The sequence below is a fragment of the Ambystoma mexicanum genome, chromosome 10 (assembly GCF_040938575.1).
Source record: "Ambystoma mexicanum isolate Mex_15411 chromosome 10, UKY_AmexF1_1, whole genome shotgun sequence".
NCBI lineage: Eukaryota > Metazoa > Chordata > Amphibia > Caudata > Ambystomatidae > Ambystoma > Ambystoma mexicanum.
Window position 1 is genome coordinate 1,552,200,753 of NC_090932.1, and position 18,097 is coordinate 1,552,218,849.

The 18,097-nt window shown below is 46.0% G+C and overlaps 1 protein-coding gene across 1 annotated transcript in view; it reads left to right on the top strand.

The window, feature by feature from the left end:
• The window catches only part of SFI1 (SFI1 centrin binding protein), a 1,072,759-nt gene that overhangs the window by 64,253 nt on the left and 990,409 nt on the right, over nucleotides 1-18,097 (top strand). The window contains exon 3 of the mRNA XM_069619815.1: nucleotides 5,847-5,918. Coding sequence (XP_069475916.1) covers nucleotides 5,847-5,918 — 72 coding nt within the window. The remainder of the gene's footprint in view (nucleotides 1-5,846; nucleotides 5,919-18,097) is intronic.

Below are 18,097 nucleotides of genomic sequence, written 5' to 3' on the forward strand. Positions count from 1 at the left end.
TTTAGGTCGCGGGACGGGGCTCTGGGGCCTGGGCCGAATGATACATGTCTGTCGGCTGCGTTAGAAGTTATTATATAGATGGGTCTCTGTGTCTTGTCCCAATGATGGGGGTCGTCCTTGCGCGGGGTCAGGATTCTTGGGGGGTTCGTGGGATTTATGAGAGGGTGCTGGTAGATCAGTGGGTTCAACCGTGGGTTTATTACCGTGCTGTAAATAACACAGGTGGCGGGCTGTGGCCTTGGTTGCGGCGCCGGGGCCTCTGGCTCTCTGAAGTAACGCCAGCTTGGTTGGGGGAGGTGAGGGAGCGCGGCACAAGTCTTAGCTTTTTTATCTGGCAGGCTTGGTGGGGTGGGAGAGGGAATGGCCTTGCATATATCCACAAAGGTATTTTCCTCGTGCGTTGCTGATCAGTGAATGCAGAAGTTCTATACTGTTCTGCCTTATTTTGACGTTATTTAGACACACATATATATTTCAATTTCGTTACACATTTCTTTAATACAGTCGGTTCCAGTACCTTTTCATTACCTAACATTATATTCACTACATTGTGTGCGTATTGTATGTACATTAGACGTTATACGAGGGATATCTAGGTTATGGCCTACAGAGATTGATGCTCGCCGCTTTGGGTGATTCGAAAACATATATGAGTTCAAGTTTCTACATACTATTGAAAAACACTTTTACAAAATAGAGGTTACACGTTTAGTCAACATCTTTCTCCGTGGTTATAGCAGCATTAGTCCAGACCTGGAGGGATATCATATAACGTTACATTTTTATGGTTTATTCACATTTTAAACAGAGGTAGTTCATTAATACCAATACTTGAATTATTTTCTACCTTCTTCAGATAGTGATGCTTCAGCTTTTTTCCCCGTTACCCCGGCCTTGCGGTCCGGGTCATACGGGGTGCAATATCACATTGTTACTAATATAATGTTGCCGTGTTGGCATGTCGGGTTTAGCTCATCTCCGACTTTCTCATGGGAACGCGCTTGCAGCGGATCTGCCAGGGCTGCTGAGGCGGCAGAGATGCATGAAAGGCCCTCCAAAGGTGGGGGCCTCGTTACAGTGTGCTGAACTCACACCATGTTTGCTATGCAAGATGGCGTCTAGGCCTAACTTAATTTTTGGTAAATGCACGGACAGGGTACGTGTGGGCAATGTCGTCGGCGGGTGAATCCTCCTCCACCTGGGCCCGGGTGGCATGAGGGGGCGCCCACCGAGTCATGGTCCTCACCTGGGGAGGAAGCTGTAGGTGAGGAGGGCCTCGTGGCCATTGCTCCCCTACACCGCGCAAGTAATCCAGGGCTGGCTAAACTAACCTTCCCTAGGGATCTAACTCAATTAAAAATAACGTTTGGGAAAGATGCCTCAAAATTGGTTGGCAAAAGACTTGTACAAGAAGAACCACGCCTAAAATCAACTTTAGATGATGAGCACTCATGGAATTTGATGGCCAGGGCTCTTGTAGTAAAATCTCAGGCAGGGGAGGGGATACGGTGAAACTCTGAAAATTGGATCATGAAACAAAAGGGGTTTCCCCACCTTTTTACAAAACTGGACCTGGTTGTAGCCAGCCTGGACATAATATGCATGCAGGAAACCTAGCTGAGGGAACTACCATTGGTTGATGGCTTCTCGGCACACCTACACAAAGCAAAAAAAAGAATCGAACGGCAGGCCGTCATCAGGCCTCCAAACTTTAGTAAAAAATGTGAACATAGAAGTCAGGGAGTCCTTCAATCCAAACACATTTATTCAAATTTTTATCGTAACCGTGCCAGAGCCAGATGCTGCGACCCAGTGTCGTACAACCATTTTTAATGTTTACTGGAACCCAGACCTAGTACCTGTGATACTCTGCGGGGACCTTAATATAGACTGTCTGAAATGGTGCAGTCGAGATGAAAGGTTGGAGACCACAAAAAACAGATGCCTAGTTATGTTAAATGGCAAAACCCCAGGGGACATTCCAGGTGCTCCGACATGGCAAAACGAGAACAGTTGTGCCACCCTGGATTACTTCTTTGTCTCAAACAATATATCTTACTCAATATTGCGATTGAGCGTGTCCCACACTGCTCACGGTGATCATAACCTGTTAGTTCTGATTAAAAGGGTCGAAAACAAAAACAAAGAAACTCTAGACACAGAAGCTGGAAGGCAAAGGTGGAAGACAAAGGTGGAAGACAACCCAAAGTTGTTCTGCGCCTAACTAAACATCTTCTAGAATGGCAGTGGAAACATGAGCCTAGCATGGATTATGACTGTCTTTGCGTTTTTATTTTTGTTGGAGATAATTCTGTAAAAAACAGCAAGCCACGCTTTAAACCTGTACATGCCTACGATAAGATGGGGGCGACCCAGAAGAGCCTTTAAAAAAATCTTAGTAAACTCAGGGATCCACCAATGTAAAACTGGCTGATTTCACAGAAAGCCATAATGTACCAAAACAACCTGAAAAAATGCTCAGATCCTTGACGAATAGCAACTCTAGGACGCTGTGGCGAATTGTAAATAAAAAAAATTCATCAAATTCCGCCCTTCAGCTAAACCCAATAGCGGAAAATACCAGGGTAACCTACTTTGGAAAGTTGTAGTCGTCCCTTAACCAAAACAAGGAAGCCCCACCTTCCAGTTTAAGACAGTCGTGGAACATCAGTCGACAGATTGGAAATTCTTGTCCAAATAAAGATAGTCAGCAGGTCCCGTGCCCCCGGTCCGAATGGTTTGACGAATGAGACGCTGAGGGCTGCCCCGGAAGCCTGGGCCGACTTCTGTGTGCTCTTGTTTGAAAGAATCTTAACAAGAGATCAAGTTCCACTATCATGGAAAAATGCTGTGGTAGTGACAATTTTCCAAAAAGGGTGACCGAAAAGACCCCAAAAACTACCAGCCTATAGCGCTATTAGACGTTTTGGGGAAGGTATTTGTCTCTATCTTACTCCACTGTCTGAACGACTCGATCACACTTGCTGGTTGCTATGACTGTCGCCAAACAGGCTTTGTGAAAGGATCTATGTGATCACTGCAGCGGCTGAAAATGCCAGCGCCAGTTATGGCGCGGCGCAGTGATCATATCGATCACTGCCTGCTTCCCCCCCGCCAGCATTACCTCTCCCAAACCCCCCACCCAACTTACCTTTAGGGTGGCACACTTCTGCGTGTGCTGCCCGCACTCTGCGATCCTTGCAGTGTCAGCTCTTCCCATTAATGTGGGTTAGAGCTGACGCTGCAGGGTGCTTTTTTTTTTTTCTTGTGTCCCCCCCGCTTTCCAAAATGGTAAGTGGGGGACATCCCCGATGCCAGTTACTGCGCCCATGTAGAGCGGGGGACACCACCGCATCCCCCTGCTCTGCTTGGGCGCAGTAAATGTCGCCCTCATTTTGTGCCCCTCCAAAGTCGCAGTGACTGCGGGGGCGCACAAATGAGGGCGACATTTTGGTATGATACCTTGTGAAAGGAGTAGGTTGTAATCGAAACATACTCCTAATCAATCAGCTAAAGATGAGAGCAATTGGAGAATTCCGCAAAGTATACCTAGCCTGTTTTGACTTGGAACATGCTTTCGACAGCATAAACCGAGAAACATTGTAGGCCAAATTGGAAAATGAGGGAGCCTAATGGATTTGCTAGCAGCAATAAAAGATTTATATACGGGCACTTCTATTAAAATTAGACTCGACCAAGCTGGCACATTAACCAAAAGTATATGAACATCTAAAGGCCTGAAGCAGGGCTGCCTGATGGCTCCAGCCTTGTCCAAATTCTTCATTGAAGACCTGAAAGAAGTATTAGAAAAGTGCCCTACTTTCTCAACAAAAATCAATGGTGTAGCTGTGGGGTGGCTTCAGTATGCAGACGATTTGATACTGCTAGACCTCGCACTAAACGGCCTCCAAAGAAAACTTGATCTCTTGCAAAACTATGTATTTCATAATTACCTGAAGATCAACGCTAACAAATCTGATATCATCATTCTGGAGAATCTGAAAGGGTAGAAAAAATCCATGCAAGTTTGGTCGCTGAACGGAAACTGGATCAGGCTGGTTGAAACCCAAAATACCTAGGACTATCCATAAGTGCTAGCGCTTGCAATGTTTCATGGGTTAAATGTTGAACGGAAAAAACGAAAAACTTGACTGCACAAGCTTTAGTGATTGGGGGAAAGTACTGTAAGTTTTCACTTGAACCCATCATAAAGTTTTATAACCAAAAGGTAGTGTCCATCACTCACTTACGCAGCAGAGTCGTGTCTAGGACTTCCCTGGGAAACATGGGCGGCTCTGGAAGGCAATTTTTGGAAAACGGTTCTGAGACTTCCTTCATGTGTGCTCATGGCGGTAATCTGAAACAAAATAGGCCTTCTCTCCCTCTTTGTAAGAGTGGTTTGGAACTCCCCGAACCTTTACAGAAAACTACAGCTTTCTGTCTGACCCTCACAATTTGAGGTTCTGGCGACAAATCAATAAAGAAACCACGACCCGATATTGCAGGCATGGCTAAACCAATCTCAAACGACTCTAACGAACCTAAGAATCTCTAAAGAAACCCTGTGCAGTATTCACCTATTGGCAAAAAAATACTTTGGGAGATACAACTTAAGAAAGAAGAGCAAACTCTAAATCTCACACACTCTCAAAGTCTCTATTGACATCACTGAACGTGATACCTCTCTACCTGAAGAGATCCTATACTGTAAAACATAGAGACTTACTTCTCAGGTTCCTCCTGAACATACTACACACAAAGGTAACACTTCTAAGGTATGGCAGAAAGGCGCAGGATGACAGATGTCGACTCTGCAACACTGAGCAGGAGAGTTTAGAACATCTAATACTCTTCTGCCCAAATTTAAAGTTTTTAAGAACGAATCTCCTCTACGAGCTGAGTGCCAGATATGGCCTTAATGCAGTCCTGGTGGGAGGCTCTATACGGGCTATCTGAGTCAAAACTCAACATGGCCCTTGCGAAATATTTGGCAATGAAAAGACTAGGAGAACTTAACGAATGAAAAACACCTGCGCTCTTGTCTTTTCTCCACTCTATCACTTTCTAAATTTGAATTTATATTCTTTTAACTTTATGACTTGGATGTCAGTTTTTGAAGTCAAAGAAATCACTGTGGATCGATACTTAGAATTGACAAAGCTGCCATGGGTCCCCCCCCCCCCAGTGCCAAGGCCTTTTTTGGTGATTTCGGTATTTCGCCATGCAATGCCTTCTAATGTTTTCCCTTTCATTAACCCCTTAAGTGCCAAGGACGAGATACCTCGTCCTTGGCACTTAACTAAATGTCTATGAACACATTCTTTAAAATTACGTATACATAGACTGCCGGTCGCGACGGTAATTGGCCTGAGCTTGGTATACCTGATGACGCCATGTACTGTTGCATGTGTAAATTACCTGAAATGAAGTAAACTGGCAGGCATGTGATAACCGAATGTAAAACAAATGGGCCAATATATATGTGTGCTTTGGGCATATTCGTAAATCACTATGAAAGTATACGGAGACCGCCTTCTGACGATACTGCCTAAACTTGTGCCGAAAAGGTCATTATACTCTATGCAATGATTTAACAAATATGAATTTATATGTAGGGAATTAATGTAATAATTGTATGCTTAAAATTATATTATAAAGGGACGTTTTTATACTGAATTTAAATGGTTGCAAAGATTGTATGACATTTTTTAATTGATCGAATGTGCAATTTAGTGATGTGCATTCTGTGATTTCTTTTTTTGTGTGTTATTCTGTGATTATGTGTAAAGTTTGTTATAAACTAATCGCATTAACAAAAAATAAACTAAAATGTATTTCTGTTTCAGGCACTTGGCCAGGAAGTTCCTGCTCTTATGGGTGAAGAAGACATTTGGGAGGGTCCTTCCATCAAAAGCCAGGTATTTTTTGGCAGGGTTGTGGTTTTCCCTTCGGTTTGGGAAACGAAATGTAATAAACTTTGGGCAGATTCTACTTGCCATTCTCCGTGTACATTGGCGCGTTATGAACAGTTACTAGTTATGGTTCTGGTCGCAGTGTTTGGTGTAAGTGTGTGGCTTTGTGCCAGCAGCAAGGACCCAGCTATTCCATGAGCTTTTGCCTTTCTGGATAACGGTGATCGATTGTTGGATGGCGAGTGCTGGCTCAGGGTGTAAATGGAATTAGGCACCCGCCCTACATTCTTATTTGTACCTTTGGACATCCAGGTACTCTGTCTGTTTATCACCACCTACTGCCGGCTTCGGTGCAGTTGGGGGTTGGGGTGTAGGAGGGTGCAAGCTGCACCCCCCCATCACTTTTGAGAGTCAGACCGGGATATTTGTCAGTGGAACACCTCTCCCGTTCCCCACCTCAATGAGGGTGCCCAACGGCCACAGGGTCCGACTGGAAGGACAATGTTCCAAGGAGCTCCGGGCAGCAGAGGGGCTCTCACGTTGCGTTGTGTCAACAGAGCATTACAATGTGAACCATTAGCCACTGATAGAAGGGTGGGGGGGAACTATTGTCCCTTTAGAAATGTGAATGCTTATGTTTGTGTGTGTGTGTATATGTATATGTGTGTATATATATATATATATATATATTACTGTAATCTCGAATGTTGAAATGTAATCTGTATGTATATATTCCCCCTTTTTTTTTTTTACTTTCTCTTTTTTCCTTTTTAACTTTGTATTCAGATTTTAAGATTGAACATTGTATTTTGAGTTTGATGGTTTGCAATGGAGGCGGGTTTGGGTATTTTCATTCTAATCTAAGATTGTTCTGATTGTTTTTGTTGAAATTATTGTGTGCATATATTTTTAGAACTCAAACTAGGTCCAACATTTAAAAAAAAAATATGAATGGTAAGAAACACAAATTAATTTATCTTGTGTAGAATTGTAAAAAAAAAAACAATAAAATTGTAATTTCTTCACATTTGTATTTTGGCAAGAGTGGGATAGCAAGGAAAGTAGGATCAATCCCTGTACAGATCACAGCAAAACCTTTTACATTATAAGAATCTGTGTTGGTTGTATGACGGCTGTTAAGTATAGGACAACTGAAAAGTGATGTATTATTTGTTTACAAAGCCCCTTCTCTAATACCATACTGTGTTTGAAGCCACATAATTATGGATTTGTGCATTTTTACCACCAGTCTGCCTTTCCTAGCCCAATATTTACAATACAGCCTAATATGGCAGTCGCAAAGTGGGGAGTCCCCATTGTACAGCAACCGCATGTGTTTTTTGTGGGCAAAAAGGCAACCAACGGTAATCTTGTTTCAACAAAATCTGTATCCAACACAGAGAGGAGTTAGTGAGTTGGTGTGTAAGTGGTCCTACAGTGGACGCAATCACATGACTTCATAAAGCAACACTGAGGACCCCAAAGAGGAATGGGTTTATTTTTTGTATTTTTCTTCAAAAGGTCTGGGGTGCTCTGACACCTTGTAACAAGAAGTCTTAGGAGGTCTTCGAGAGATTCGAGAGCTCATACTGAGACATGGTTCCTTGAGCTCTCAGCATTGTTAAACAAGAACAGTTCTACAAGGACTTCCAAGCGATGCTGACTATTGCTTTTCACACATTAAGAGTAACATCCCATTTTAAAGCATGTTGATGCACACTGGCCAGTAGCCTTGATTAAAACCACAAGCAACACAGTGCAATAAATTACAAAAGTGTCCCACAGTGCCCAGATAAACATGCTGGCATGTTGGGGCCAGACCTCTGGACATTTCCCCATGGGCCACTCCTACCTGAACACGGGACAGGGTAAAGGCTTTCAATACCACCAGGGTCAGAGCGAGCAGCTCTCTTCAGGATTGTGGGTGATGGGGTACCACTGTCCATTTGGGACCTCCTGAAGCTTTAATTTGTACTCAAGCTTATCCTGTATGCTGTACGCTATGACCCCTTCCTCCTGCCACCGGCTCGCTAGTGAGTCTAGAAACTTTAAAAGGTTTTCTGCATTGATTCACCCCAGGTGGACGACGGCCCCATTCGCCTTCACCACGATTCAAACATGTGACCTGAGCGTTCCACAGAGATCTCTGGAGCAGGCACATACACCTACTGATCTATCTCAGTAGCCAGAATCTAGAGTAGTGGAACAAAAAAGCACCGCCCCCCCCCCAACTCTTACAATGCAGGAGACTCCCCTGCGAAAGCGTCCTAGCATTGTGAGCGAAAGCGTCCTAGCATTGTGACTTGATTGAAATTGACTTCATCTTTGTGTAGCCTTGCGTTTGTTTGCAGACCTGTTCCTTCTAGGAAAATAACCTGTGCTTTATAGAAAGGCTGACCGGTTGTCTGTGTCGGATCGAGTCTCTAACTGTGAATCGAGCATGTTCTTTGAGGGTATACTGCTTTAACTAGCTGTACGATCCCCTTTTGCTTTCCAGAAGAGGGTGAATCTTCCTTTTGAATAATCTCATCCACCCCTGCAGACTTTGTATTTTGTTAGCACAGGACTTTCATTTTATGAGTATTGTTAATGCTTTTCCCTTTTAGGTCATTTGAGCTTTAGATTTTAAAGGTTTGTTTTCATTATTCGACCAATTACCTATTTTTAATGGAATCAGATTGTCTGAGTTTTGTAAATTATAATTAGTTTGTTTAGCTGTGCCATTTCATATTATTGGTTTTTTTTTTTTTTTAATCCCTTATTTTGTTTGTGCTCTAAAGGTGAGGGCACAGGGTGTAGTTTTGGTTCACAGGTTGGTAGGTTTGGTTTACATTTTTTACTTTTAAATCTGCGAACATGACCAAGAGAAAAGCACCCAAGTCACCCCCTAATGCCCAAGCTGGCAAGAAAGTGGCCATGTTCACAGATCGTTTCGAAGAGGTTAACGCAATGCTTAACGAAATTGCTACTTTGCTCTTTGACATTGAGCCCCCACGCACCTCTGGCAAGGCTATGCATAATAAGCCAACTAAAGGTGGAAAAGGTAAGCACCCGAGCTCCAACTCTGTTGTCACAACGGATGGACAGTTTACAGAGATTGGCATAGCTCCAACCACCATTGATTGACCCAAGGATACCGATGGGGCCGACTCCAAAATCCCAGGTTTCCCATTCTGATATGCGTAAACAAGCCATAGAAAACCTAAAGGATAAGGTTCCACTCCCAACACTAGTGGATGTGGACAAAATCCTTCCTGGTTATGAAGCGGCTAATGCATCTGTGCAATGAGGTGGTAAAAGGTATAACATCCTGGTGGAGGTACATGGTACTACCCAAACATCTGTTATAATTCTAATTGGTTATTTATAGCGCGCTTAATACCCAGAGGTTTCTAAGCGCGGAACTGGGGATCGAACCTGTGTTGCTCCACGTTGTCTTGCTTCCAAGGCGAGCGCGTTGGCCCTGAGCTATCCTCCCGAGACAATTGCTGTTAAACAAATTATGGTGGACACAGTGAGCCTCTTTGAGCTCCGGATCTCCTTACCTTTTCTCCAGAGCCTGTTTCCAATATTCCAACTGTAAATTGGTTTGACTCCCTGATTGAGGCATAGGTTACCAATACCAGGGGGCGGGAGGGGGTTATTGGGGAATAGGGGGTGAAAGGACTGTTAGGATGCCAATCACACGGCACATACAAACCATATGGTTTGGGGGATTTATCATTTGCAAAGTTACAAAGGAGTGTGGGAGCTTCACCACCCATGACTCTATTTGCCTCTCCCCGCCTACATCAGTTTTCCCTCCCAACTGCCCATAGCCCACTACCAGCAACTCCCACATTGTCCCTCTTCGCACAGAACCTCTCTCCTACAACCTCTCTCCGGCCACCTCCACACCTACTTATCTCCAGTCCTGCAGCCCATCCACCAGCCTGCCGGCACTCGCGCTCCACACCTTCACCGCCCTCCGCCCACTACCTCCACATCATCTCACCTACTGCCATTGCATACATACCTGCAACTGCACGCTCTCTGTTCTCGCTCCAACCAAACCTCACTGCCCCTCCACACCACAAACGTCTTCCCTGCCTATTCAGACTGTTCCACTCTCTCCTACCAACGAACTTGGGACAGCACCCGATTTCCCCACCCGCCCCCCAGCCAGCCAGGCTCATCCGCCCACACGCATTATCAGAACCTTCTCCACTGACCAGGTCACCTGCCTCATATGCAATGCCCACTCCGTGGCCAGAAACCTCTGATAACCCCAATCTCCTCTTCATCACTGAAACATGGTTTAAAGATGACTTTTAACCAATCGTACACAAAGCCTTCCCTCCCAACTACACTCATCACTGACAACAGAGCCACCAGAGGTGGGGGAGGGAGGAATAGCCGTCCTTCACAAGCCCTACATATTCATCTCACTCCCCGAAACCCAGGCATGCACAGCTAATTGCAAATCCCTACTGGTCAGACTGTCGCTGTACCCACTATCTTTCACACTTTTCTTCTCATCTACATACCACCAGGTTATGACAAACTTTTTTCAAACCGTCTCTGCGACTCACTAGCTAGCATTCTGTTCAACCATCCTTCACTCACCCTACTAGAGGACTTCAAAATCTGGTTCAAAATTGCCAACAAACTGATGCCCCAACCTTTAGTTGAACGCCTAGAGGCACTCAACCTCTCAAGGCATACCACAGGTCCTACTCGCACTGGAGGCCACATCCTTGATGCAATCTTCAGCTCCTCTGACCTTATCTCAGAGCCCAAACCTAAACCGCTCATCTGGACAGATTATTCAGTCCAACTATATGCTCTCCCTCGCATTGTAGGTTCCCGCATCCTGTTCTGTTCCCCCCCCCGTGTTTCTCTTCTTTCCTCTCGCATCTCAGCCCTTCCCTCTTTGATCTATCCTTTACTATTCTGACACTGTCTCGTGCTGTACTGTTTTTCTGGAATTACTTTGCATTGCCTGCATTCTTCTTCTAGGTTCCTGTTGTATTCTGTGCCCTGTTGATTGTATTGACTTGGTGTTTGCTCTCTACGGTTCTTGATATTAGGTTGCTATCCACGGTTTGTGGCATCACATTGTAATTACCTGCATTCCTCTCTTCTAGGTTCCCTGCTGACCTCTGTGTTTCGCTTTTGGGCCTGTATTGCATCTGCTTTCTTTACTTTGGGGTTCCCTGTTGTGATTTGTGCTTTGCCTGTTCCTGTACTACATATGCATTCTGATGGTTCTGTACTGTGTTTGATTTCTAGGTCTGTTGTTCTTTGTTTTGCCCCCTTCCTTTTCGTGTACCCCCAGTGCCTTCCTTCTGTCCGCCCCTCCTGTGTGAACACCCCTAACCCCTCGATACCTGCGCTCCCTGCTCCATACCCCCCACCCCCTCTTTCCTCCTCGCACCCCCTGTGGTGCTCTGTCTCACCTATCTTTTCTAAATGCTTTTTTATCGACTATCCTATCCCTCTCACTAAGTCGGGCAGGAAGGAGTTCAAAAGGGACAGCCTGGTCTCCAACCCAGGCCTCCCTATCGCTGATAACTATACCAGTGCTTCCTCCAGATAGACCCTTATCAACATACATTTGTCATTCCCTCTCCAGACCTATGGAGTCCCCATATGGCCTCTGTTCTCTCTCCTTTTTCCTCTTTTCCCATTAATGGTGGCACCCGATGGGAGGCCCTCCTGGCCCCCTTCCACTCCTCTAAGACCATCATTAATGTCTACTTGAATGGCACCGCCTTGCTCCAGGGCTTTCAGGCCAATCTCCCCCTCTTTGATAGACGCTTCCCGTGCCTTATCAACTTCCTTTCCTCTCCTGCTATCCCTTCTTACCCCTATCCGTCTTGTCTGCAGCCTCCTTTCTCTGCCACCTTTTCTGCACCCCTAGATGCTTCTCTGGCCACCCTGTTGCCTCCCTCCTCTGCCACCCCACTGGCACTCTCTTCTCCCTCTCTGACTACCCTGGCATCTCTCCTGCCCTCTCACTGTGGGCACCATCTACAGGCCGCCCTCTTTCTCGCTCCTTGCCTCTACCTCCCAACTTCTTCTCCTCGGAGACTTGAACATACACCTGGATGCTACCAGCCCTTCATTAGGACTCTTTTCCAACCTCTGCAATTCTCTCTCTCTCTCTCTCTCTCCCCCTCTCCCTCTCTATTCTTCCCTCTGACCCCACTCACTCTGCAAGGCACACCCTGGATGTTCTGATCTTCTCAGACCTCCCTTCTGTAACCCTCTCACCACTCCTCTCTCTTGGAGTGATCACTTTCTCCCCCACCCCCCCCTTCTCTCTTTTTTACCCCGCAGGTCAAGCCGACTCCAGCACTGCCACCTACCTGTCATGCCTGCTAGATTGACTCCTGGTTGTTCCTCTAATAACGCTATTAAATGCAGACAACAGTTCACTCATAGAACAGCTGCAAGGTTTTTCTATTCCAGGTACAGGATTGCAAGACTGTTCCCTTGGAAACTGTGTCAGTTGAGATGCTGATGTTCTCGCGTTGGGAAATTATTCTTGCGTCACTTGACTTTGATCACAGGGTTGGACGTGTATTTAAGTTATGCTGTGGCGGGAGCCCAGTGCTTCTTATTTGTTCATATGAAGCTCTGGGTTCTCCTCGCCTTTAGCCCGAGCTACTAGTTCCAGCTAGTCTCTACTTTGTTTTCTGGTTTGTGGGACTGCAGCATTCATTCAGCAGTACTCCTATTCCGGCACGTCCATTCATCTCTGCTGTTTCTCCACAGCGTGCACCGGCTGCGAAACGTTATCAGTGTGTAAGCTGCAGCGTGTTCCCTGAAGTTCCATTCATCACACTAGTTCCTTCCGGGACATGATCCAGCTGCAACACGCCTTCTGCGTTTAATCTGCAGTGTATCTATTGCCTTCAAATTCCTCAGCTGTTACGCGGTGATCACTGGCTGCTCTCTACCCACATCCACTTTCCAGCAGTGAGACGCGCCATTCTCCGGCTGCTTCCGCTGACCGCCAAGACTCAGTAGCATTCTCGGCTGCCCGCTCTAATCCCTCAACTGTGCTCCATAGTGGCAATCTCCTCGGGGTAGCAGCTGAACTTCAATAGTGTTCCTATCCTTTTAACTCCAGTGGGGAATTATTTTCTCTGTACGAATACTGTAACAACGTGCTCTTCATTTCATTCCAACAATAGTCCATCGCGGCTTCCTGCCATTGCAACGTGCTACACTCACAATCACAACAACGTTGCAAGTGCCAGTTTTGATACATTCTTTGTTTAGTTTCCTCATCTCAGGAACTGTTACTTCCTTCCTTTAACTGGATTTGTCCTATTTTGATTTTGAGTGGCTATAATTATTTGGAACTACATTTGTCAACCTTGTGCACTGGACTCGTGGATGCTAAGTAGTGGAAATAGTGCACCAACTTGTTTCTAGTGCGATCCTCTTGCTGTGCGGGATTAGTTCCATACTAACCAATTCTTCCTTTCCGTTTTCTTGGATTTATTTTTTCATTGAGCTTCAGCTACTTCCAGTTAAGGTAGGGGACGTATATTTGGTGGTAGATATTGAAAGAGTTTGTTGTTATCTGGTTAGTCTGGCATTACTAAGTCGTTTCTCCTCTTTTAGGAGAACCTACTGGTCCGCTGACTACAGGATTCCGTATACCTGGCTCTCCCCGTAACAGGGAACGCCACGCCCTTTCAAGTAATCAACTGCGCTGGCTTTGGTTCTGTTTAGCTAGTGGAGCAGATTGCTAGGAAGGTTTCCAATCATCTCGGGACCTTCCATTGGCACCAGGGCACTGCAATTGGAATCTGGACAGTAGTGGGTTCCGGTAAGTTACTCTTTATTGTAACTGATTGTATGCAGGGTGCCCAGCGTAACACTACCTTCTCGGTCATCCGACCCATGAAGCGTGTGTCAGTTGAGGCTTTTGCTGCTAGTTTCTCAACTCCTCCTTCACTTTTGGCTGACTCACACCCTGACACAGCCCTCTCTAACTTTCATCTTTCTTTTTTTTTTGTTTTTAATTTTTCTTTTCATAGGGAGTTGCATTGAAGCAGATCTGCGCCATAGATATTGTACAATTACATTGATACAGTTCTAACCCACATTTGCATACTCAACAATACATATGATAAGTTATGGTGATATTGGAGGTGTAATATCTTCGTCTGGTAACAGGTTACATAGATGGAGCCGGAATGAAGTCCAAATATCTTTGGGGCGACAGGCCGATGGAACGGTTAATACAAATTGTTCCTCATTTTCATTCACCATTGACAGATCCTTAAGGAGGTCAACTCGACTCGGCCTCCCCGCGGACTTCCAGCATTTCAAAATACATCGTTTTGCAATGACACATGAGATATTGAATAATCGCCTTGTGGACGCTGCCATCATCGTCCCCAATGAGATATTTTAGTGGAGTCCAAGAAGCAGGGATCGCTGTGATTTCCTCTAGGATTTCTGCAACCCCCCCCCCAAAATTCCAACACTAGGGGGCATGCCCAATACATATGGTATGCATCTGCATTCAGAGTGTCACATTTTAGGCATTTCCCCGTGCATCCCTCCACGAATTTGGCCAATCTAGCCGGGTATAGTGTAGCTGATTCAGTATCTTGAACTGAATCAACTGTAGCCCCGAGTTCATGGACACAGTTTTGCTGAGTTGCCAGCAACGGAACCACAAAGTTTCATTTATTTCAATACCCAGGTCTCGTTCCCAAACCTCTTTAATGGTATTGCATGATGTGGAGTGCAACTGCACCAAGGTATATAGCATCGAGACCCCTTTCCTTTGCCCCCCGGTGGTTATCATGGCTCTTATACATATGTGAGTCGGGGGTTCCATGGGAAATGAGCGACAAATGCTGCCCTCATTCGGTGGAATTGAAAGCGTTTGAGCTGCCCATCTCCTACTGCCTCCACAAAGTCCCCAAGTTCACAATATGTACCCCCATGAAACATATCTCACATTTTAAACTGTCTGTTTGGGTCCCATGACTCCTGTAATGCCCTATCAAACGTGGGCGCAATATTGGGGAAGTTCCATAGGGGGATTTCCGGATCATATGGGGTTGTTAGTCTGATCCTTTTGTATATTTTAGACCATGCATGTGTAGTTGTTCTTACTGGATCAAATTCACAAGCATCTTTATATTTAGCCCCGAAGATGACTGAGCGTATTTCAAAACGGGAGAGGCAGAATGTTTCTACAAGGGAATATGGGTGGCCGTGTCGTCTGGGTCAAACCATTCATCTCTCTATTTCTAACACTCTGGATGTCCTTGCCCCTGTCATGAGGATCCACTTGAAGCCCAAATCCAAGTGCAACTCTTGGTACGATTCCGACCTCGCCGTCCTTAAACGCAAGTGTAGGGTAGCAGAGAGGAAGTGGAGGGCCCTGGACGCACCCCCTGACAAACTGGCCTGCTCCAAAGGCAGTACAGAGTCTGTCTTCTCTAAGAAGAGAACCTACATCCAAGCCCACATCTCTGCGGCACCTTACATTTTTCGGCCAAACTTTCAAAATCTGCAAGTAGCTGGCCAATTCTGCTGCAGTCTCCACCTCTCCTGTTCCCTCCCAGGCCTTCGGCAGGGCCTTGACCTCTACTTTCACTACTAAAACTCATCACATCCGGTCCTCCCTCTCTTCCTCTACCTCCTCTTCCTCTACCACTCCTGGCCCGTCTGAGGCTGTCTCTCCTCCTCCTTTCCCCTGTTCACCCCTGATGATGTTTCTAGACAAGTGCGATCTATGAAAGTCTCATCAAATCAGGTTCTCCCCTGCTCATCCAGAACTATCAAGGACCACATCGACACCCTTGCTCCAGCCTTGGCCGATTTCTTCAATCACTCCTTTGCCACTGGAACTTCCCCTCCCCCTTAAGCACTCTCTTGTACACCCCCCTTCTAAAGAAGCCCTCGGCCGATCCTTCCTCTCCGGCTAACTATCGTCTGATCTTCTTTCCTGGGCAAACTCTTGGAAAGGCTGGCCATCCACCAGCTTAATCTACATACTGAATCTGTTGGTTGCCTCCATGACCACCAGTCTGGCTTCAGAGCTGCCAGAAGCATGGAAACTGCTCTCCTGAACTCCTGTGAAGACTTGCTCTCCAGTCTTGACTGTAATCTCCCTTCTGTCCTGATTAGCCTCAATCTTTCCTCTGCTTTTGACACAGTCAACCATGCCATCCTGCTCAATGGTCTCCAAGACAACCTTGGTATTACTGATCAGGCCCTGGGCTGGTTGGCCTCCTTTCTCACCGACCGACCCTCTCCGGTCCAACTGGGGTCTTTCCTCTCTTCTATTTCTCTCTCTACTTTTGGTGTTTCCCAGGGATCTAACCTCTCTCCCTGGCTCTTCAACCACTACATGGCACCTCTTGCCCACTGCATCACTACTTTCCTACCTTCTGCTCCAATTTTCAATGTTATACAGATGACACTCCACTCTCTTTCAGGCTCCCCTCAACAACCTCTGCTTCTTCTCTCATACCAGATTGTCTGGCCGCAATTCAGGAATAGTGTGCTGCCAATGATCTCTTAATGGCAGTAAGACTGAGATCCTCCTCATTGGGACACCCACTCCCTCCGTTCCTCTCTCTGTTGGCTGCCCACACTGGGCCCTCTTCATGCTCCTTCTTGTGAGGCTAAGAACCTTGGTGTCAACTTCGACTCCACCCTCTCCTTCTGTCAATGGCACACAATAATGGGGGAAGAGAATTCGACACTCTCCCCCGAACCACAGAAGCCGAATGAATTCGACCCTCCCACCGTGGTTGGCACAGGTACCTGATAGATATAAACAGGTCACCAGTGGGGGGGAAGAGGAGTTAGGGAGAGGTTGTGGATAGGGTAGGGGATTTCAGGAACACTGGATAGAGGGTTAGGGAAAACCTAGTTTGGATAGAACGGGAAGCAACAGGATAAAACCCTAACTTCCTAAAGCTTAACCTTAGTACCTTGTCATTACCATATACGTGTAATTTCTACTCATAACCAACCCTGCTTAGTAGTACCAATGAGAAGTATACCTTAATACGTGTACTGACTCCTCCTTAATGCATGAATAACATATGTAGCAAGCAGGATGAACACAAACAGTTGGGAGAACTCCCACAATGATAAACAATACACATGGCCCTCAGGGCAAGCAGAAGCAACAAGCACAAACATAAGACATAACCTTGACATTTAACATAAACATATGCACCATGTACACTCCTGTCCTGAAATCACCCCAAAAACCCAGTTACTGCACTGCTTAGAGGTCAATTGCGGCCCAAACAGATTCGAGCCCCTGGGAGGGATTAGCTAAGAACATGCTTGAAACTTTTCGTGTCCGAGGGACTTTACGATTCGTAACTAGACTGTGCAGAGTTCATTTTGCATATACTGAGCCTGTTATGCTGTAATCATCATGCCTCCATTCATTGTAGTAAGTTTGTGTGGTCTTGATAAGCACCTACACCGTCCAACCCTACCAGACCTTCCCGCACTTATTTTAAAAAAAAAAGGTAGCAGGAGCTCCTCTCCAGAAAGAACATGGCATGATAACCTGTTCTAAGATGAGAGTTTGCAGCACACGCTTTTTGCTTCCCGCACTTATTTTATGTCCGTGAGGCCCACAAGCCTTCCCAGATGCAGTCTTGTCACGCCAAAATCCGCCTACAGCGTTCTCTCTGTCCGCCGCCGCTGCATCATTTTTTTCCGTCTCTGGAAATCCTTGCTAGCCTGCCAATCGCCGTCTTGCTCCAACGCCCGCTCCGTGCTGAACAAAATAAGCCGCACCTGCCGCGCGCGCCGTTGGCCCTTAATAAGCTGTACTCAATCAAAGTTAGCTGGCGTCACGCGCGCGTGGCAGAACTACATATTTCCCAAGTGTTGCTGGGAATTGTAGTTTCTCAAGATATTCCGTGTCCCAGCCCTTTCAGAGACTTCTACACCCTCCTCTCTTGCTCCAACCTTTATTCCTGACACCTTCTCTCCTCACATCTTCCTCACATCTCAGAAGTCAAACTATCAGCTGCACCTCCTCAGAGGTATTCTTCCTTTTCTCACTTTCCCCCAGAAGCTCACTGTCTCCAGAACTCTGGTCCTCTCTAGGCTGGTCTATTGCAACAGCCTCTTTCTAAATGTTCCTGCCTCTACTCTTCGACCGATACACTTATCCACAACAGGACTGC